General features: G+C 45.0%; 1 protein-coding gene across 1 annotated transcript in view; it reads right to left on the reverse strand.

Moving 5' to 3' along the window:
• DYNC1LI2 (dynein cytoplasmic 1 light intermediate chain 2) overlaps positions 1–23,407 on the reverse strand; it is a 473,715-nt gene that overhangs the window by 78,646 nt on the left and 371,662 nt on the right. Inside the window, exon 12 of the mRNA XM_086947723.1 lies at positions 6,780–6,908. Coding sequence (XP_086803849.1) covers positions 6,780–6,908 — 129 coding nt within the window. The remainder of the gene's footprint in view (positions 1–6,779; positions 6,909–23,407) is intronic.

The raw sequence follows: 23,407 nt of genomic DNA on the forward strand, positions 1-23,407 counted from the left end.
TAACAAATTTCCAGTTTCATTATTTCCCAGAACACACCATGTAGGCAGGTATGAAGCAACGGGTAGGGAATTCATCTATGAATCTTGGGAATTATTGTATAAATGTATATGCAGGGACACTGAAGTGTTTCTCAGCAGTACAGACTGCGAGAATTCTTTGAGTGGATCTCTCATTTACCAAGATATTATGTTTCATGGGGCATGTAATGGTTCAGTAGCTAACTTATCCTGTGATTTGAAAGGCTCCCCAGCTGCCGTGATTAATCCAGCCTTCACTCGAATGGGAGTTACTTAATGCTGAATGATCAAGGTTGTTGTGGGATGCTTCCAGGCATCGCACATCATCACTAAGTTCCAGGGTTAATTATTGTATACAAGTAATGTTGCTGCCAACAACCCACACATTCAGGGAGGCAAGGTTATGGCCTTTGGCGAATGTTCCCTTTGTACGGTTTGATAATTTGAGCCGAATGAAAGCCATGCTTTTACAGAAAAATTTGCCCTTGACCTCAGCCCGAAATACTTTTTATCTCCAGGTTGCAAGGTCTTCAGCTGAGATACAGGCACTAGTACAAACTAACTGCCCTTTCCATTTCAGAGAAATGGTACGGCGCATCTTTAAAAAAAAAAGAAAAAACCCTTTTTTTTTTTTTTTTTTTTAAACCTTTATTGAATTATCAAAGCATTACAAGCGCAGACCTACAACCACAGGGGCCGGCCGCAAACTCAGGATATAGATTCAGGTGGCATGCAAATGTATACGACCGCGTAATATCAACGAGACAAGCATAGCTTATGATTGCATGTGCCATGAAGCGAAGGATATCAAAGGTTTCATTTTTTTGGTTATGAAGAAGCAGCAGTGGCTGCACTATCGATGGCGTCACACCATAGAATAGAATTAAGAAGAGATGGGGGGACGTACCCCGCAGTGTAACCAGAACCAGGTGATGAACATTACAGCCTTAAACATACTACGCCCGCTAAGGCAGACAAGGAGCAAAAATCAGTATAATAGCGAGCAATTCAGCTAGAGCATCATCCCGAAAACCCACCCTCCAGAGATAGTAAGGCATAGGCAAGTATAGACGCCAGATAGAGAAAGAAGTGAGATAGAGAGAGACAGCCAACCTACTGAAGAGGAAGGGAAGCCCCACCTAAGAGAAAGAGAAAAGAAAGAGACCATAGAACAAAACAAACTAAAATAATAAACCCCCCCCCCCCCCCCCCCCCCCCAACACCCACCACCCTGCACCCCTGTAATGGCTACGGCCAACCCCACTAACAGCGTGCCTGTCGCCCCAGAACTGCCCTAAAGAAAGGAAAGAAAGCGGAGGAGGAGAGCAATAGACACACTCCCGGTCCTCATTACACCCCACCAGCAGCAGCCTCCCCAAATTCCATGTCGACCATTAAAGCAAGTATTGAACACGTACATGGGGAGAACTCCAATAAAAAACCTCCCGTCTCCCAGTATTATACACGGTGCATATCCGGCATAAAACAGATAAAAAAGCTAACCCCGAATGTCAAAGTCAACCCTGACCAGTTCGGTTCTTCACGAAAGCCCATGTCGTCCAAGCCACAGCAATCACGAAGAAAGCGAAGCGTCCAAGACAGTTCAAAACAATGGCGACGGATCGAGGAGAGGAGACAAAATGGCGGCATCCGAAAATTCGACAATAGAGGATGAAGAAGGAAGACAAACCTCTCCGAAAGTCACTGAAGAACTGTCCTTGGCGGTAAAAACCTTTAGCAACAATGTTCCGTCGAACAGGAATGGAGCAGGGAAAGCCAACGACGATCACAGGTGCACCCTCCATAAGGCCAGAGTCATCAAAACAGGCTAAAACAGGCTTCCGTCCCGGGGTCTCTAAATGGTGCGGAGAATAATCCACGGGGTCCAAGGCATGCTGACAACTTGTCGGATTATCCGCTTCTGGTTCCAAGTGTGCGTTATCCAGCTTTACAGACATCCGTTGGCACAGGACGGCAAAGTGAGAGCGGAGCGCCCCAATGGCGGCCATTACGGACCTCAGCGATGGTGTACCGTCAGTCTCCCCCATCTCCTCTGGCATGAGACGAGGCAGGATTTGGATCCCTGAAACACCGTCCAGGAACCAGGCACACACGGGGCTTATGACAACAGCGAGCGCTCACACAACAGGCAGGGTCGGTATTTTGCCACTCGCGGGGGCCAGCCCGACAACCCGGGCCCCCCAGGGGGTCACCGGGCATAGGACCCCCGACCGTGGTCACCGATATCACATGCGTCACTGTGCCGTGTCCTTGGATAAAGCCATTCACTCAGTTGCCAACTGGAATTAGAAGGATTGGACCGAGGTCGGGAGACCGGAAGCAACCCTGGTCCCACAGCCGATGTTGATCACATCCAACCCGGATGGACCAGAAATCGAGGTCCCGGCGGAAGCTCTGGAATAGGCCCAGAAGTAAATTCGACGTAACTTTGTCACCCGCTAAGTTGGAGGGTCCGGGTTTGCACCGCAGGAGTCAGGAGCACTTCATACGTGTGGGAGTCCGGCGTGCTGGAAGGATGAAGGGCAGGATATACGAGCTGCCGGTGGAGGTCGGCGGAGCGGGAGCTTATGCGGCCATCTTGGATCGTAGCGTAGCTCCTCCTCCAACCCTTTATTTGTTAAATTTTTCACACAATAACTGAGTGGTCGTACATAGAGCTTAACAACATATCGCCATCCAGCATGCTTCCAGTTTGCATCCGAGTCCTAGACACACATCGTAATTATTTAATTATTTATGACACTGCGGGATACTTAGCATCGTACATTGCCAGGGTGTTGCACAATTACCAACTTTACATTTCGCCACTGCTGTCAGATCCATTGACCTGACCATTTCCATTTCACGTTAGGTTTAACAACTCCCTGCATAACTCTCTCCAGATTGCAATGTCCTTATCTAACTTCTTATCCTTCCGGCAGGTTTTCATATGCAGTTTTTCTGCAAGAGACCATTCTCCCACATCCCTTATCCAGCTTTGGAATGTTGGGGTCCGTACACTCATCTAGTATATAGCCACCCTCCGTTTGGCCAATACCAGAGATAACTGTAGCAATTAATTGACCATTTTCCGTTTCTTGGGTTGAGGGGCCAGCCCCAGGAGGCACTGTCCTGGTTTGGCATTTATTAAAGTCCCCACCCTTACACGGATCCTCGATACTACATTGATCCAGTACTGCTGTACCTCTGGACATTCCTCCTCTCCGGTGGAATAAACAGACATACTTGTAACTTAAAATAGGCATTCACTTCTCTACATAACAATACAAAAAGGACTGCCAGTGGTCTGTACAACTAATGGGGGCAAAGAAAAATGCGATGGACTCTGTGTCTACCTGTAAAGTGCGTACAACAAAAAGGAAATGAATCCCATCAGCCCACCCATATGGCAGAGCTTCATCATCTGGGATAGAACCAAAGATGGTCCGGTTAAGGAGCCACACACCTGTTGGAATTATGAGCTTCTCCAAACCCAAGGAACCACCAGTGATGGAACGTACCAAAAGTCAAATCAGTTTGAAATGGTGTGGGATGTTAAATTGCAGTGAGAAAAATAAGTGCAAAAAGAATCAAAAAGTGAGATGTAAAATTGGCTACCATGATTTAAGGAAAGTTTTATTAGGGAAAATCATGGTGTCAAAATTAAAATGAGTGCGAGACAGTTTGAAATAATAACTGTCTATTAAGGATGGTGTTTGGTCAACATGTTTCAGCCATTGTAGGAAAGTTGAGCCTACCCGGCTTTCGTCAGGACCTCTTGAACACTAGTGCAATTAAGCTTGACGTAAGCTTAGTGAAAAAAGCAAAAGTTAACACACATTAATGGTAGAAAACACCCTACCGTACATTGGATTTTCCAGACATGGATGTCTGTTTCATGAAGTATTTAGGATTCTTTCCTAAAAAGGAAGATACACAACAAGGGACAACAAATAGGTAGAACACAGGCACAAATGTTGTTTTTGCGCCATATGTTTTTTTTATGCCAATAGGTAATTCTCCAAAACAATAGAAATATGTTTTTTTATTTATTTTTACTCACCCAAAAAAGCTTGGGAGAAAGCCTCAACTCTTCCTGGCAACTGCTCAGGGTCGGAGGCCCGCTCTAATTTGTGAAATAAAATAGTGGGCGTCTGGTTAGATCACATCCATACTAATGGTTCACTGGCACAAAGTGCTAAAAACCTAGGCATTGTTTCTGAGTACATGACAGACAGCAACTGCAAGGGCTGCCTTGAGAATGAGACACAGATAGTAACGGATCTCTGATTTTAACAGTATATCAATGTAAGAGCAGTGAAAAAAAGCTCTTCAAGGCTGGCTGATAGCGAACCTAGTTCATTTAGTAACAATAATACATAAGGAGCTCATCAAACTCCGCTTTGTAATAATAATCCAACAGCCTGTATGCTGATATCCAGAGCGCTCTCCTAAGAAATGAAAATAGAGAAACACTTCGCTGTGTAAAGCTGGAAAATGAGCGCTCTCCTAAGTATGAAGTAGAAAACCGCTTCGCTTTAGAGAACTGCATGAGCTTGGCTGGCGTCGCTTCCTCACCTGTCCGTCGGTACCCCTGGACTGATCCTGAGCCAAGGGGGAGGTACCAACTGGATCAGGGAGGAAGTTAATATATGTTAAATGGGCCAATGGGGATGCTCCATAGCTGTAGGACCAGAGTGGAAACTGCATTATCAGCCAATGAAATCGTTTTTACTTGACTGGAACAGGAAGGAAGTTAATATGTGTTACATGGGCCAATGAGGATGCTCAATAGCTGTAGGACCAGAGTGGAAACTGCAATGTCAGCCAATAGAATGTGATCTAACCAGACACCCACTATTTTATTTCAGGAATTAGAGCGGAGCCTCCAACCCTGATTAGTTGCCAGGAAGAGGTGAGGCTTTCTCCCAAGCTTTTTTGGGTGAGTAAAAATAAATAAAAAAAAATTCTATCGTTTTGGAGAATGACCTATTGGCATAAAAAAAACATACGGCGCAAAAACAATAAAAATGTGTGTCTGTGTTCTACCTATTTGTTGTCCCATGTTGTGCATCTTCCTTTTTAGGAAAGAATCCTAAATACTTCATGAAACAGACATCCCCGTCTGGAAAATCCAATGTACGGTAGGATGTTTTGTACCATTAATTTGTGTTAACTTTTGCTTTTTTCACTAAGCTTAGGTCAAGCTTAATTGCAGTAGTGTTCAAGAGGTCCTGACGAAAGCCGGGTAGGCTCAACTTTCCTACAATGGCTGAAACATGTTGACCAAACACCATCCTTAATAGACAGTTATTATTTCAAACTGTCTCGCACTCATTTTAATTTTGACACCATGATTTTCCCTAATAAAACTTTCCTTAAATCATGGTAGCCAATTTTACATCTCACTTTTTGATTCTTTTTGCACTTATTTTTCTCACTGCAATTTAACATCCCACACCATTTCAAACTGATTTGATTTTTGGTACGATCCATCACTGGTGGTTCCTTGGGTTTGGAGAAGCACATAATTCCAACAGGTGTGTGGCTCCTTAACCGGACCATCTTTGGTTCTATCCCAGATGATGAAGCTCTGCCATATGGGTGGGCTGATGGGATTCATTTCCTTTTTGTTGTACACACTTTACAGGTAGACACAGAGTCCATCACATTTTTCTTTGCCCCCATTAGTTGTACAGACCACTGACAGTCCTTTTTGTATTGTTATATTGTGAATAAGGGGTCAGTCTGTCCTTTGGTCTTTAAATAATTTTCCCCTTAGACCCTCCACCAACCTTGTTTTTGACGAAGATTCACTTCTCTATTCCTTCAAAGAGAACTGAAGTACCTGCCACTGGCTGCGCATCATGGGATACTGGTGGTCTCTGGAGACTCTTAAAGGCATAGCTTCTTTTTTCAGACATATAATGGCATCCTATGGGGCTTTTCTGTCCAACCCTTTCATCTCTACCTATGAAATTGCCTATCTTTGAACTCCAATAAAAAATTATGACACAAAAAAAGGTGTTTTATGAAGGGGAGCTTTCTCTGTGTATGAAACTCCATAAAGTTGCAAAATGTAAGTTTGCTGGCTATCTTTTTTTTGACACTTCAAGATGAAGTACTGGCCAGTGTAGCCTAGTTAGTTAGGCTGCATTATTGTCTTTCTATCTCTTAAGTGTCTTTTCAGGCCAGAAAGGCGAAAAATATCCACTAAGGAAGATAAATCTCAGAAAGTTCACCAGGGTCTCCGCACGTGGGCGGGACTATTCAAGTGCCTATGACTATATAAGGAAACTTCCTACAAGAGAACCTATGTTTGGTCTCTTTTACAAAACAATAGGGATATGTTACAAAACTGAAATGGGCCTAGGCCTATATTTTTAGTTTATGTTAATCGTGCATTGCTATTTTGATATACCGGAGACTCTCATCTTGATGACAAGGAATGGTTCAAGCATGTGAATCTATGAGAGATTCCAAGACTGGAGAACTATAGTTACAGGGAAGTAACTTATTTTCTTATCCCATTGTGCCAAATTAATGTACACTTAATGTATCATCACATTTCGAACCAGACTGAAGCTTAAAAAGAGCATTCATAAAGGGAGAAATCTGTGTGAAGTGGTAGCAACCAGAATAGCAATTTATGCTGTACTTTTCAGATGAAAAATGTTTTTTGAAGACCCGTATAACATATTAGAGGAGGATAAACAGGCAAGAGCATATATCAAAACTGTGTTATAGTCAGTGTGCCTTACCAGACTTTTTGGCTGTGTTCTGCACTCCTCCTGCTACCGTTCCTGCTCCAGGACTCCCAGGCGAGCCCGTTTTTTTACTCAACAGACTGTTAAAGAAACTTGCCAACACACCTTCACTTGCAGCTGCATCTGGAAATATCACCCAAAAGCTTAATCAGATATGATTTCCTGACAAAGGTAAAATTACCATGCATGTACCATTTTCTTTTACTCCTCACATTAAAGAAATTTAGCACCATTAACTAAGTGTGCATTTAAACCCGATATTTAACAGTGTGGGTCACTTCATTATGAATTAGGTTTCATGCCACTGTCTTTGCATTCAACCTACCCACTTAAGCATTTACAGACAGATGAAGACTTGCTTAATCAGTGTAATAACATGATTGTAGGTGACTAACACCAGACCTTTATGTTCCAAATAATATGCTAATTAAAACTGAAGTTCTCAATTTTATGTAACTAGTAAATGCCCCCAATTGTGAAAGTTGAAAACCTACTTGACCTGGTTCTTTATTTAAGAATATAATTAAACAAAAGAGAGAGTGAGGGATTTGATTCACAAACGTGAACGGAGAGTACTCCTAGTCCCCTGGGTATCAGTAATAAACAAACAAAAGAGGAGTACCATCAGAGATTGCTTAGATAAAGGGGTCTGAGTGGGATGACTGAAAAAAGAAAAAAGAAAAAAGAAGAGAGTCCTTCCTTTATTAATAAACCCCTCACTCACCGACCTAGTCGGTGACATGCTTCATCATCGGGGTCCACCCTGATAGGCGAGTGCCATCGGAGGCGGGGAGGCACGGAGAGGAGAGTAGGTACATAGAATCCTAAACTCAACTAAACTAATATGGCAGTCTGAGTTTTAATACCTTCCCTCCACCCTGTGAAGCCTAAAAGATCCGTAATAGGAGTCTTTTTGATTTTAGCTCGACTATTTTGTTTTTGAGCTCCTTTTTCACTTTGACAAAATTGTCAGTAGTGTACAGGAATCTAGGGAACGGCAGGGCATTAGTGTTTCCTGACCACCCATTTTCCTCCCGGTCCTGACGAAAACCCGGTACCTTCCATCCTGCGGGTTGAAACATGTAGACCTCACACATAAGTGATACACACGGTCATAACACCTTATTGTATCCACACATTTAACTTTAATATTGTCCAGTTCCTTGCGAATAAATTTCTCACACAAGTATACCAGGACAATTTTTAAACACTTTTTTCACTTCACACACACAAATACCAGCTCCACTGTAGTCCAGGTGTCGCAGCACACCCTGATGGCACTCGGCTATCAGGGTGGACCCCGATGATGAAGCATGTCACCGACTAGGTCGGTGAGTGAGGGGTTTATTAATAAAGGAAGGACTCTCTTCTTTTTTCTTTTTTCAGTCATCCCACTCAGACCGCTTTATCTAAGCAATTTCTGATGGTACTCCTCTTTTGTTTGTTTATTCTTTATTTAAGAAGACAGCTTTGGGTTCAACAACTATGCTATTGAGTGGTTGGACTGGATCTATGCAATTTCAATTAACTATTTTCCAAGTGGAAAAAATACATTCAGTAATAAGTAATCGAATATATTTTCCTGCATTGACAATATTAAATAAATAATAGTGGTGGAGAGACCGATTTAAAAGTACTTCATTTTCATCCTGGTCTTTCAGTTTCTAAATCAGCCACTGTAATTCTTAATTCTCCAGCATCCACGCACGACACTGGCAAATAATCACTCTCACCCTGTTCATACACTCGCCTGTCTAAGTGTCCACAAAGCCCTGCTCACAGATCCACTTCGCCACGACTTGATTATGTTTCATAATCTTTACTGGCAAAACACAAGGAGTCATTTGATTTAGTTCTAAGACAAAGCTCCTCTGCACTCTTAAAATAGGGGAGTGACCATACTATTATCCCAGTTCGGAAAAATAACACCTCATAATGCAAACATATGATGTCAACTAAGAGCCAGGAAAAGAGGGGGTTGGGAGTTAAGGGAAAAGGTAAGAACATTATTCCCATAAGAAGGAAAAAAATTCTGAATCCCAGACCAAATCCTCATTATCCCCTGTCACTAACAGGGCAGTGGTTATTGGCCAACAACAAAGAGTCTAATATCTTCAGAACCAGGCTCTGCATTCAACAAGTGTCAGCCATGCAATCCCTGATGAACATCACAACCAGAAATGTCTCTGCTGCCTATAACATAGTAAGAATATGTACTTTGACTTTCTTTTTCAACTAAACCTGGCGTAGTGCCTCAAGAATGATTCGACATGGAGTGGCTAGAAATCTTTTTCTGCTGTAGTTTTTGTCTTTTTAATTGCTTGGGTTTACTATTGCCAGAGAGCAGAAATAATGTACTCCCCTTTATGCTTGCCTCCTTACTAATCCCTATACTGCTTAGCACTGCCTCTCTCTCACTGGAATTGTCCAGTATTAATATCACAGTTCCATTTGTTTCTGTAAGTGCGGCTGAATTTAGCATCTTAAGGCTTTACACACGCTCTCCTCCACAACAAGCAAATTAGTGGGGAGGACCTCCTTGTCAAGGAATTCCAGGACTGCTTCCAGGAGGGAGGACCACATTTTCAATATAAGAACTCTAAATACTGATACTTTCGTTAACCTAGTTTTGTCCTATAGGGCTACCATCTAAGCATCCAGTCACACCATAGATGCCACTGTACAATCACAAACGGCCAGTCATAATGTGGAGAACTGTGGGCAGGTCCACCAACAGGCCCTCTCCTGGTCCTCCATACATCTCTCAGACATCCCCGTCACCACTGCACTGCTGTAAGTCAAAGAACTGACACAGGCAGTTCCATACTTTAGACCTGCACTATTGAAAACATACTCTTTCCCTGGCTATTTCACATCACCAACCTCTGCACCACAAACCATCAATAGAACCACTCTCCATACATCCGTCCATCGATAAAAAGCTGGCAGTTTCATCCTGAATTAAGCTGCCAGCAGCCAAAAGCGTATTTATATAGCACTTCATACTACTGTTTCTAAGCACTTTAATTAACAGATTACTAAAAATATGAAATGCTACTCAATTTTCTGACCATAGGTTTAAGGGTACAGTTTGCCTTGCAAGGAGTTAAACTTGGTTAGTAGTGGACATTCAACTCAATGAGCCACCATGCCTGTACATTCAGAAACTCAAACCTTTCCTGATCCTGAATATCAACACCCCACTCCATCTACCAGCCCCACCTGGCTCCCTCTAAATTTTTAGGTGCTCTCATTACTCAACCATAATCACAAAAATCTCATTGCTTGTTCATAAAGTTCTGCCCACCTCTCCAAGCACCTAAATAACTTGAGTTGACCAATCTCTCATTAAGGTGGTGGAAAACCTACTTCTTTCTGATCAAGGACCTCCACATTCACTTAATTCTTGAACACTGCACATCACCACCTAAAAGTGAGATTCAGAATTACTTTTAAGTACATTTGCCTTTATAATCAAGTGACCTGCCTTGATACCGATGATTAATAACTAAGATGGCAAGCAGTCATGACCAATAATGTGCAGCAGGGGCAGGGCAGGCACACACAAGAAATGTCTTCAACCCACACTCACACACCCCCATCCGTATGCACACTCATTCACAAACATGCATCCATACACCCACCATTCACAAGCACATACACATGCACACACTCATTCACAGTGCACACATGGACATACAGGTATGTTATTTATATCCGGAATGCTGCTGTGGGCTCAACAGAAATAGAGACGCACAAAAAATATATATATATCAGGTGGAAAGAACGATACAAAGATGTGTCGCCATATTGCAATCCTTAAGGAAATGGTGACTGTCAGGGAACTACATGTCCCATGAGGTTGTGCACTGCCTCTTATGATTTCCGATTGGAGATAAGAAAGGTCAGGGATATAAAAAGCCCTCTGATGCAGATTATTCAAGGATTTCAGCATGTCCCACTGCTTTGATTTTTATTAGTGGTATTGGTGCGGTAAGGGTGCTTCGGCATCAATCGATTTCTGCTGGCCGCCTTGTTTGTCCAGTGCTGTTGTCTTTATTTTGCCTCAGCAGCTTGCTTATTTTTTAATCTACTATTGTATTTCTCTGCACGTTTTCTGTGTGAGGAGTCTTTCGTGTTTTGTCAGACACTCTAAACTGTTCCATTTGTTGTGGATGAGTGCTCCAGGTACCTTTCTCTAGACATTTCTTGGGCTTCTACGAGTAAACGACTGTCTGTTCTTATCTCAAGAAAGTAATTTTTGGGTGTTACGACCATCTGGAGGAACATATTCTGCACTGAAAAATGATACATCGTTTAAACACTATGTATTTCATGCACATGCCATGAAGATTTCAACAGCATATTGTCCTTAGAAGAGAAAACACCTTTTGCTTTATGTTTGTGCTTATGGAGGATTACGGAGCTTAAGGAAAGAAGGATAATTTTGATGTTTTCATCTTTGCCATTTAACAGGGGGTGTTTCATACAGTGCAGTGTCATTCTCTTCGCCTCTGATGTCTGGTGTATACATATTTATCGTGGGTATAACAGTTATATTATGTAAAATATACATAAGACAAGACACTGTTGATATATATATATATATATATATATATATATATATATATATATATATATATATATATACATACATATATACAAGAAGGAGGTGTGTCTTATAAACGTTATAATCTCCATTCCTTGCATGACCTCCATTCATATTGATAAAGACAGAAGTTCATGTCCTACGCATTCACATAATCACAGATGTTAATTTCCGTTACAGGTGGTTCATTTGAGGGGGGAAGAATTGGGCATTTATTGGTTTCCAAGTGTGGCAATGAGTGTTGATGATATTTTTTTTCTCTTTGATCTCCTTCCCTACTGCTCCCATCCTTTCCTTCCCTCGTTTGACCATCGTAATATTCTGTGCTGTTATAGCAAACAGATGTGAGGCTGTCAAGAGTTGGACCCATTTTGAGCAACAAGCTGACCCGGAGGTATTATCTGTCCGCCAATTTGAAAAATGAACAGCATAAAAGTTTATTGCAGCCAACAACGTTGTACACACAAACAAAAATGTCTCCCAGGTAAGCAGTGAAATAATGTGTGAGTACATAAAACAACTAAGTAGGTTAAAACGGTCTTTCAGCTGGCGCTTATTGGTCTTTTTTTATTTTTTAGTCAATGTCAATGCTAGTATGACATAAAACACTGAAAATCTAACACTTCCTTTAAGATCACAGTGGGAAATCTGGGGGCTAGGTGGCGCGCTTGATGAAAGGCTGCGGCTCTGTGAGGCTCCCGCAGTCCGGAACACTATCCTTAAATTATCCTGTGTACTCGTCCTCAAAATCAACTGTCACCCACGGCTGCTGGTTGCTGGGGGGGTGCTGGTGTGGACGGTGCAGCGCTAAACCTACTCCGCGTCTACCGGACTTTGGCTTGTGCTGCCCAACTTCTGCGGTGAGAGCTGTCCGGCGGCATGGAGCTGGGGGCGGCTACGAGACTCACGCGAATCCCGGGGCTTCTACGAGGAGACAGGGCCACGCAGCTGTCCCTGTCAGCCCTGCTGGTGACCAGGCTGTGGTGAGTGCGGTGGAGCTGCTGAGGAATCTTCTACTGCTGCTTCTGCAGTGTGGGCGGAAAGTCGGAGGGTATACCACTTGCTCGAAGTCTGCTGGGTGTGGAGCGGTTCTCTTTGATAACCCCGACCTTCCATATAAAATGGCGGCGGCCATGTTGCGGCATTGACTTTCTCGATCAACGGGGGTGCCCCGTGCTGCCTGTGACCCGCCTGGTGGTGGAAGTGACGGCGGAATCCTTCAGTGCCCCCACAGGGATTGCGACTGAGTATTTTTTCCCTTGTCAAGGCATAAGACGCTGGTGTTGTCTACTCCCGAGGTGCGGGCACTTGCGTCACCTGCTGCCCTTTCATTAAGCCACTGCAGCTGCGGGGTGGATTGGAGTGCAACTACGCAGCCAGTGCGTGACGTGTCTTTCCCGCTGTTGGTGGCTGGTGCTTTGTGTGTGCCACATTACCGGCCAATTGGGAAGGGTGCCCTGGAGGGTGCATGGCGGTGACCTGTTACTCTAAGTGCCATCATCCTGACTGCCTGGTCGGTGTCGGTGCCTGTGAGCCCTGGTGTGCTAACCCAGTCGCGCGGGAAGACTGCAGTGGAATTTGTGAGGGTGCTGTTGCCTTCGGTTGGTTACTGATATCGCCCTCATACCTGGCCCTATTCGCACCGCGTGGTGCAGAGTGGCACGACATGGGCAAGTTAGACGCCCAACAACCGCAGCTCACGCTTGAGTCCAAGAGGGGCACTAAACAAGGATCCGCGACATCGGAGGGTGGAGAGCAGGAGGTGGCGGAGGGCAGTACCCATAGACCAGCCACGGATATGCAAACTATGCTCACAGAAATGCGGCAGGGCTTCGCCACGATAGTGGACAAGGTGGACACCCTGACCAGTCGCCTAGACACTATTGCCTGTAGGCTTGATAGACATGACACCAGACTTAAAGAGGCAGAGCAAAGAATTTCTGACAAAAGATATTACGGTACAACTGAGAAATGCTGTTGCGCAAATGGATAAGCTTATGCGCGTTATTGATGCCAAAAATGAGGACATCGAAGCCCGCAGCAGACGCAACAATGCGAGTATACTGGGAGTACCGGAGAGTACCAACACTGGTAGGATGGAACAATATGTTGAGAAGATGTTGATGGCGATCACGGATGAGGGAATGCTTCCCCCCCAATTTATAGGGGCCACACCCAGGCCTATTATTGCCCGTCTCCTCAACTATCGTGATAGGGATGTGGTTTTGAAGGTGGCCAGGGAGAAGAAGCAACTCACTTTGAGGGCATCACGTTCACCATCTTCCCGGACTTCACCATGCGGGTGCAAGAAGAGAGGAGGAAGTTCAATGGCGGCAAGCAAAAACTCTGGCAGGCGCAGGTGGACTATGCACTACTCCGAGTGACGCATCAGGGGAAACAGACCATACACGCTTCCCCACAATCCGTTGAAAAGTTTCTAAAGACACTGTGGCGACGAAATGTGCAGGATAAGGAGCAGGAAGGTATTGGTGAGGCGCCACTTTAAGATGTTAATGATCTGCTATGACAAGGCGCATCCTGAGAGGTTCGAGCGAGTGGTCCTGCTTGACTGGTGGGGACCCGGCTGTCTCCCGCTCTTATATTGCTTAACTGTATGGATGCCCCTGCTTGGGCTTTCCCGGATTGATCTACAGGTTATTGTTTCCCTATTTCATATTTGCTATGGGACCTTGAGTTACACGTAATTGACCTATTCCGGACACCCCTGTCTCTTGCTGGAGGCAGGCTACATAGTTGGTTTCCAACTTGGGGACAGGGTTTCAGTGTGCCACCTGGGAAGCTGTGTCCCAATGGGAATACCCCTATTGCAATTTGCATGGTTTGTTGGAAGGGAGGGGGGTGGGATGGTATATTGCTGGCATGTTTTGGATGATTCAGTGGGAGGGGGTGGGTGGTAATGGGGACTGCAGTATGCAAGAACTGTACGGATGTATGTTGTGAGATGAGTAGGAGTTGTAGATTTGACGGAGGCGGTGATCAATGACTTATGATGTAGCAGTATTGCACAGGTTTTCTACGCGATTATGGCAAACACAGGATCTGAATCAACGCTTCGAATATTGTCTTGGAATATCAGAGGGCTTAGGGATGCTAGGAAATGTAGACAGATACTGGCATATGTAGATAGACATCATATACAGATTTTACTATTGCAAGAGACACATATACACCCGCAGTCTCGCAGCACTTTCGCTAGCAGGTGGGCCACTGTCAGACTGTTTTCCTCTTTTTCATCCTTTGGCAAGGGAACAGCGATACCGATTAAAAAAGATGTACCGTTTACGCCCCTCAGACAGATGCTTGACACTTCTGGGAGATATGTCATTTTGTGGGGTATACTGGGTCATGAGACTGTTACCATTGTCAACTGTTATGGCCCGAATGTGGATATCCCTGAGTTCTATACTATGTTGTGGGGAAAGATTGTAGATATTGGATCCTCGCACATTATTTGGGGAGGGGACTTCGATGTGACGTTTAACCCAGTCCTGGATAGGGCGGACAGAGGCGCCCAATTTAATAGGACAGCAAGGGAGGCGTTGCAGGGCATTGTGGAGGAAGGGGGGCTGGTGGACGGCTGGAGATACCTATACCATGCGCGGCGGGATGGCACTCATTATACATCTTACTCAGGCACCTGGGCGCAGTTGGATTGTCTAAGGGGTTGGTTTCTGGGCTGGTTGGGGTGACACATCTGGCTAGAACCTACTCTGATCATTGTCCGGTTCTGGTCACTTTGCAGGTACCTGGGTATGATAGGCCTCGGCAGTCGTGGTGTCTTCAGCCGCCTGCTCTCTTGGATGCAGTCTTTCTGGAAGAGCTCGGACAAGAGATCAAGGATTTCTTTCCATGCAATAAAGGTTCAGTTGACAGTGTAGAGGTTATCTGGGAGGCCTTTAAGGTCACAGTTCAAAACTGCTGTATAGCTAAGAGTGGTGGGGTGTTGCGAGACATACAGGGGACACTACATAACTTGGAGAACGACTTACGGAAGCTGGAGCGAAGTATGCAAAGTGGCGCTATGGGGCAGGGACAAGTTATCGGAGTACGAGGAGGAAGCTGCGCGGGAAACCAAATTCCGTGGCCGCTATTGGGTAGCACGCAAATATGACGAAGGCGAGAGGCCCGGGAAGGCTCTCACTGGGGTTACACCTAACCAGCGGGGAAGTACACACATATTGGAAATTACAGGCCTAGGGTGAGAGGTATGCCGGGATAATGTTAGGATCCTAGATGTTTTTACCTCACATTACACGCATCTCTACACCACAGGCAGTCCAGGCGTCGTAGATTTAGAAGACTATGGGAGAGATTGCTCTGTGCTAGTTGAGCGACGTTCACAGGTCCTTTCTGAACGGTCCCCTTGAGCTGGACGAGATATGCGATGCAATAATGTCCCTCAAGAATGATAAGACGCCGGGGGCTAGATGGGTTGCCAGCACCATTTTAAAAATGTTACATAGACATTATGACCCCGGTGTTGCGCGAGGTATTTGAGGAATCACTAGAGGTTGAGGAATCACTAGAGGTTGGGATACTTCCTCTGTCCATGCGCGAAGTAGTGATCACCTCACTGTTAAAACCAGGCAAAAACCCTGAGGTCTGTGACTCATACCGCCCTTTATCCCTGATGAATTGTGATGTAAAGATATTGGCCAAAGTAGTTGCGACCAGGCTGTCGTTACTAATGACCAAAATAATCCTCCCAGATCAATCAGGCTTTGTCCAAGGTAGGGTCACCAGCCACAATTTGCGTACTCTCTTTTCCCTTATCCAAACGATAGCTACGGATTTTCTGGTAACTGCTGTGTTTGATGCCTCTAAGACATTCGATTCTGTGGAATGGAGCTTCCTATTTACTGTACTGCAGAAAATGGGGTTTCGGGGAGTTTATCTTGCCTGGATGAAACTGCTGAAAACTCAGCCCACTGCTAGAGTATTGATAAATGGTTGTCTTTCCTCCTCAGTGTCTATAACGAGGGGCACTGGTCAGGGGTGTCCTCTATCCCCTCTCCTTTTTGCTATTGTGATAGAGCCGTTGGCCTGTAGGCTATGCCAGATTCATCAGGAGAGTGCTTTTCAGTGCTTCCAGCGCCAAATTTCTATCTCGTTATACGCTGAAGACGTAACTTTGTATGTTAAAGACCCTCCGCGGAATTTAAATGCCTTGTTACGCAAATTTTTAGTTTTTGGTAGATTGTCTGGGATTACCATTAATTGGGGTAAGTCCCAATTCTTCCCACTTACTCCTGCTGTCGCGGAATTTCCCCTGGACTTCCCCTTAGAATGGTGCCAGTCAGATTTGCGGTATTTGGGCATTCAGGTGTCCAAAGATCGAGATGAAACATTACGATTGAATTATGGTACTGCTATTACGAAGCGGACGACCACTGTGTCCCGATGGATATCCTTGCCCCTCTCAATGGCTGGCAGAGCCTCACTCATCAAAATGGTGATATTGCCCGCTTCTTTTTCTTAATATCCCGTATTACCCAGGAGCTTTTTTTTTTCAAAACGCTGCGATCAGAGCTGATCCACTTAGTCTGAGGCGGGAGGCAACCAAGGTTGAAATGGGAGGTCATGGCGCAGCCTTGTGACAAAGGGGGATTTGACATTGCCGACTTTGAGGTTTATCATATGAGCGCACAGGCGCACTACCCCTATCACTGGATGGCGCCTACGCTGTTCATGCCTCAACTGTCTGTAGAGGACTGGATTGCTTGACCCTACCCCCTGAGCGGTATCCTACACGGTCCTGCTAAAATACTGGAGACGTCACCTACAACGGTATTGTGTACGATTGACGCCTGGCGGCGTATTGCTTGCACCTTACGATGTTGTATGCCCCACGCATGCCACTTACTTATCATCCGAACCTAGAGCTCCTACAGGAAACTGGGGTTCAAAGTATGTGCAAACGGGTGCAGGTTAGTACATGGGGGGGGGGTTGTTTTTAGACTGAGTGTTTCGCTCCAAGGAATAGTTCTTTAAGGCAATCATCCACACGCCACTGGAGGTTTTTTATTATGTGAGACTACGCCAAGGTATGCGAGCCATTCTGCCAGATTTCCCCCAAGAGCCTGAAGGTCTGGTTCCGCTAAATGCTCTTCTACATTCCATGGAGGGCACGCACTTAGTGTCTAGTTTGTACAACGGTATAAGGTCCCAGCGTCAAGGGATAGACAGTTCGACCAGACTGCATTGGAGTACAGACTTAGGGGTGGACACATCACGGGCGAGCAATGGCAGTACTGCTGTGAACTAACACACAATATCTCAACTAGTTGCAGATTTAAAGTTATTCACTATAGATTCTTACAGAGGATCTATTATACTCCTGAAAGGAAGTTCAGGTTCCAGCTTTCCAATACTGATCGTTGCGAGAGGTGTCTGAGTCCTGGTGCTGGTTTTTACCATTTGGCCTGGGAATGCTCTGCTGTGGGGCAATATTGGTCGCAAATCCACGTGGCCCTAGAGGCTATGCTGGGTATCACATTTGACAGAGCTCCCTTAATCATGCTACTGGGTCATACTGCGTTTATTCCTAATGGCTGTAGAAAATTCCTTAACATTGCTTTGTTATTGGCAAAACTGAGGCTAGCCTGTCGTTGGGGGAGAGGGAGAGCCCCCAAATTTAAGGATTGGCTGCAAGACATTATATACTGTCAGGAACAGGCTGCAATCTATGCAGAGACTCAGCTGTTGGCGTCTAGGCCTAAGGACATCTGGGGGCCCCTATCTCCTATGCTCGTCGGCCGACAGTCCCGAGCCGGAGGTAACAAGTAACGCCCTGAACGCAAATGTTGGGAGATGCCTGCCTGATGAGGGTGGGGAAGCGCTTCTATCATAGTTTAAAGTTGTGTAGAACGGAGGGTACTAGAACTGTATGATAATGTACCTAGCGAAGGGATGATGTTTTCTGTATCTGCCTAAGTCTACTTTGCGTATATACCTGGATTGAATCACGTGGTTGCCTCTAATCTGCCAATGCCTCTTGAAATGTCACTGTCTCATTTCATATATCACTTGTTACTGAATTGATCACTGTCAACTACGACGTTCTACTGTACTGCTCACAATAATGTATGTCGTGTTTGAAAGTTTATGCAATTTAAAATAATACAAAAAAAGAAAAAGATCACAGTGGAAAATCTCACTGCTGTAGACAGCTTGTACAGTTTAGCAGTCAATCCAGTAAATAATAGATTGCAAAGTAAACCAAAGCTGGATAACATTTGTTTTGCTCATTGGCGAGGATTAGATTGAATGTGCCAATGTTTCGATTGAGTGGGATATTGTTTCTCATTCAAAGGAAACACTTATATTTTATGCATCCTACACAGATTCCAGACCTTAAATATTCTTGGCAATGATGTTGACCTACCATGGTTACGTAAATCCAGGTATTTAACCCGTTTGCCGCGGCCGCAATTCCACGGCAGTGCGGCACTTCCGCAAAACAGGCGGGGTCGCGTCGGCCGTTGGACCTGCGCAGCACTACCAAGGTAGTGCTCGAAACATCCAACGGCCAAACTTAAGGGGTTAAAGATAGTTGGAGATTAAACAAGTTACTTACCTGGGACTCCAGTTCTCCAACATTGGTATCTTTTATAGATTCACCTGCTTGAATCATTTCTTGTCGTCGGGTTGGGGATTCCCAGTAAATTAAAATAGCAGTATACAGTGTAAAATAAACAGCATACAGTATATAATGTACAATGACAATGGGCTTGAAACGTCATGGTATGTTCACCTCATTTGAAGAAAAAAAAACTTCAGCCAAAGAAGTGGAAGCATAAGCTCTCCTATTCTCCCTAGAGGGCACCAGGGCTCAGATTTCAAAACCGAAGTGTGAGAACAAATATGGCGAGCCTCTGACCGGGGAGGAGGGATGATCGCATGTAAATGTATAAAAGATACCAATGTTGGACAACTGGAGTTAGAGGTAAGTAACTAATTTATTCTCCAATGTTGGATTTTGTTTTTATATATTTACATACCTGAATAAGAATAATAAGCAGTTTACATTATTAAACACAACAAAGAGGGAAGAAGGCTCACCTTTCAATGAAACTGGTTTCACAGGACTGTCTATCCCACAACTGCATTAACGTCTGCGTCCACATCTAGGCAGTAATTCTTTGTGAATGTGTGCCTGCTCCTCCAAGTAGCTGAACGGCAGATGTCATTCATAGGCATCCCAGCATAGAGTGCTGCAGTTGAAGCCATGCTCCTGGTAGAATGTGCCCTCACTCAACCCTGGAGAGGACACTTGGCTTTGGCATGACAGAAAGCAAAACGGGTTGAGAGCCAACGAGCTATCTCATGTTTGGACAGGGCTGGACCTTTTCACGGTAGACCAAATGATACAAATAGCCGGTCTGATATGCATGTTCTTTGTTTTGTCTATATAGAATTTGCTACATCTAAGCAAGTCTAGAGAATGTAATGATCTTTCTGCTGTTGAAGATGCATTGGGAAAGAAGGATCTAAGAACGACAGGCCCATTTCAATGGAAGTCAATGGACCCCTTAGGAATGAATTTAGGATTGGTTCAGAGTATCACTTTCCTTTCTGAATAAAGTTTTCGGATGGTGAATGCCCGAATTTCTCCAACTCTCCAAGCAGTTGCCAGAGACAGGAGTAGCACTGTTTTCCAAGTCTGCTCTCTGTATAGGCTCAAAAGGAGGTAACATCAGCTGGCTGAGGACTGTATTACGCTCCCAAGGAACTGGAGGAAGTCGAAGTGATGGAAATGCTCCGCAGAGCCCTAAACTGTTTAATGATCCTTTGGGAATACAGAGTAGAAGTCGAAGTGTCATTTCTTCTGAATCTCAAGATTTTAGCCAGGTACACCCTGACTGAAGAATATTTGAGACCACTCTTTGCCAACCTTAACCAATATGGAAGGATCTGAGAAGACTATCTTACGCGAATGACCATTATTACTGCTTCAGACACAGAAAAGCTTCCATTTAGCGTTGTACGTCTTGCTAGTGGCTGGAGCTTGAGCCTGCACCAGAATCTGTTTACACTCCTGCAGTGGAGCCAAATGGCCTAATTCTAGGTAGCCAGGTACCATGCTGTCAAATTCAAGACACTTGGGATTGTGGTGGAGAGTCTCTCCATGATTTCTGGACAATATCCTGGCATGCATCTTTAAAGGAACAGCTGGATGTGCTGCTAACTGCAGTAGCTTCTGTACCAGTACTGGCAAGGACACGCTGGGGCAAAGAGGATCAGAATGCAATGGTCTATTTTCACCTTCAACACCCTAAATATCAGGGAAAAGGGAGGAAAGGCATAGGCAAATATCTTGGACCAACTGATTGAAAGCGCATTGCCCTTCGTCCCTGGACACCAAAAACTGCTTGCGAAGCACAGGCATTTCCTGTGGTTCGGAGGTGCAAACAGATCAATTGTGGGGTGACCCCACGGAATGAAACTGTAATCCACTGGTTTCTGTTCTAGTTCCCACTCATGACAATCCAACAGCTGCAGACTGAGTAAATCTGCCTACTCTTTCTGACAGCCTGGCAGATTTTCCATTACAATATATATCCTGTGAGAAATATTCCAGTTCCACTCAGCTAAGCCTTTTCTGAAAGGATCTTGGGCCGTGTTCAGCCTTGCTTAGCTAGGTACAACATGGATGTTGTGTTGTCTGTTGTGACTAGGACTGGTTGACCAGCCAACCTGGGGAGGAAAGCTTCTAAATCTAGTCTGATGGTGCGGAGGTCTAAAACATTGATGTGGAGCCTCTTCTCTGCATCTGACCAGAGGCCTCGGATCGAAAGCTCTTGCAAGTCAGCTCTCCTTCCGTCCATGGACCCATTGGCAGGAAAGAAAGACCTGCTTTTAGGTTTACTGGCATCCTCTGCCAAATTAAAGTTTGTTTCAAGTGCCTTGTGACACGGACCATATCTTCCCATGAGCCGTCTACCTGTTTCTACTGCAAATTCAGATCTTGCTGAACAGGTCTCATACGAAGCCTGCAACATGGAATGAGACCTATATGGGATGCCATCAGGCCTGTCAGGGACTTGTATTGCCTCACTGTAATTGATTGTATTCCAGCAATAGCCTTTGCCACTGTCTGTAACTTTCTCACTCTTTCGGTCTATGAAAAGGCTATTCCCAACTGAGTATTGCTCACAGAAATTGGATCTTTGTTTGGGGTTCTACCAATAACCTCTCCCTGCTCAAAGTGAGACCTAATATCCGGAACAGACTGAGGCAAGCATTTGTGGAAGCTTTTGCCCTTTCCCTGGATGGCGCTTGGACTAACCAGTCGTTCCACATAGAGGAACAACTGGTGACCTTTTCTCCTGAGAAAGCGGCAAATGATGCGAGCCATTTGGTGAATATTCTGGGTGCTGATTTTCAAAAGACAGCACCTTGAATTGGTAGTGCTGACCCACTACTGAGAATCAAAGGTACTTTTATTGTTTTCAATGAAGGGATATGTGGAAGTATGCATCCCAAAGGTCCAGGGAGGTAAAAAAAAATAGTCTTCCTGCATCACCAGGAGCCCTTTTAGCAAAGTAAGCATCCAAAATGACTGTTTTCTTTAGAAACTTGTTCAGCTCTCTCAGATCCAGTATTGGTCTCCATTGACCTGTCTTTTTTTTTTGATTAGGAAGAACCTGGAATAAACTCATTGATTCCTTTGCGATTTGGGGACAATCTCTACAGCTCCTTGTAAGAAAGTGCCCTCTTTTTGCATGGTTACCCCCACTGTTTGTCAAACTGTTGATGTACTCTGACTGAGCGTACCTTGGGTTCTGCCAACTAGGTACCCAGTGCTTATGTTCTTTCCCTAACCGGCATTGATTCAAAACCCAATTGGCTCTCCTTGGCCACATGTAAGTCCCTTGTAAATGGTACCATAGCTACCAAGGGCACTGTGGCCAGGGAAGGCCTCCAAGGGCTGCAACACTTACTCTGCCACCCTTAGAGGTCCTGTACCTTTACACACACACACACAGACACACATACAATGCCATTGCAGGCTGTGTGTTTTGGTGCAGTCCAAAGTGAAGTCAACATGGCACACTTCTGTGTGCCATGCCTACAACCCACTGCTCTGGCATAGGTAAGCCAGCCCTCTAGCTGGGTGCATTAAACCAGAAGTGAGGGTACAGGTGCATGAGCCCTACACCCCTACAGTGTCTAAACCAATTCTTAGACATTTTAGTGCAGTGTTGCCATTAAGAGCATATGCTCCTGGGAGTTTGTCATTTCAAACTCCACAGCACCATAATGTCCTTACTGAAAACTGGGAAGTTTGGTATCAAACTTCTCAGCACATTAAACTCACACTGATGCCAGCGTGGGATTTAATGAACAATGCACTCAAAGGGCATCTTAGAGATGCCCCCTGAAACACGACCTAAATCTAGTGTCCTGGCTGAGTGGCTGCTCGCCAGCTACCACCAACAAACATGTTTCTGGACCCCTGGGTCGAGCCTCCTGCTCTTAGGGGTCCTCAGATGGGCAGGGTCCAGGAAGGGAACACGTCAAAAACTTGCCGCATTTGTGAGCTACCCCAGCCATTTCCTGCTTCCAGCCACTGGCCCCTTCCGGTCAAAGTGGTCCGCTCCCACTTTGGGTGGGAGAATCCGCTGGAAAACCAAGTGAGGAAGGGAGGTGTGCCCACCTTTGCCAACCCCACCCCTCAGGTGGGGTTGGAAACTCTTAGTCCCTGCCATCCTGCAGTTTGGGGGACCCAGCCAACCAGAAAGAAGCATGTCCCCCTCCCACTAGAGGGTGGTATAATAGGGGATGTACTCACTCCAGGGAAGGGACCCATTGGTCCCGACCTGTACCTACCCGTCACATCCCTAAAATGAGTATTGAAAGTTGCCTACTCAAACAAGAACAGACCAGAAGGACGACCAAAGAAGCTGTGCTGAACTAAGAAGAGGACGACAACCACTGACTTTGTCCCAGCCCTACCGGCCTGTCCCCATCTTAAAACTGCTTCAGTGAA

The sequence above is a fragment of the Lissotriton vulgaris genome, chromosome 12, assembly GCF_964263255.1.
Source record: "Lissotriton vulgaris chromosome 12, aLisVul1.2, whole genome shotgun sequence".
Lineage (NCBI taxonomy): Eukaryota > Metazoa > Chordata > Amphibia > Caudata > Salamandridae > Lissotriton > Lissotriton vulgaris.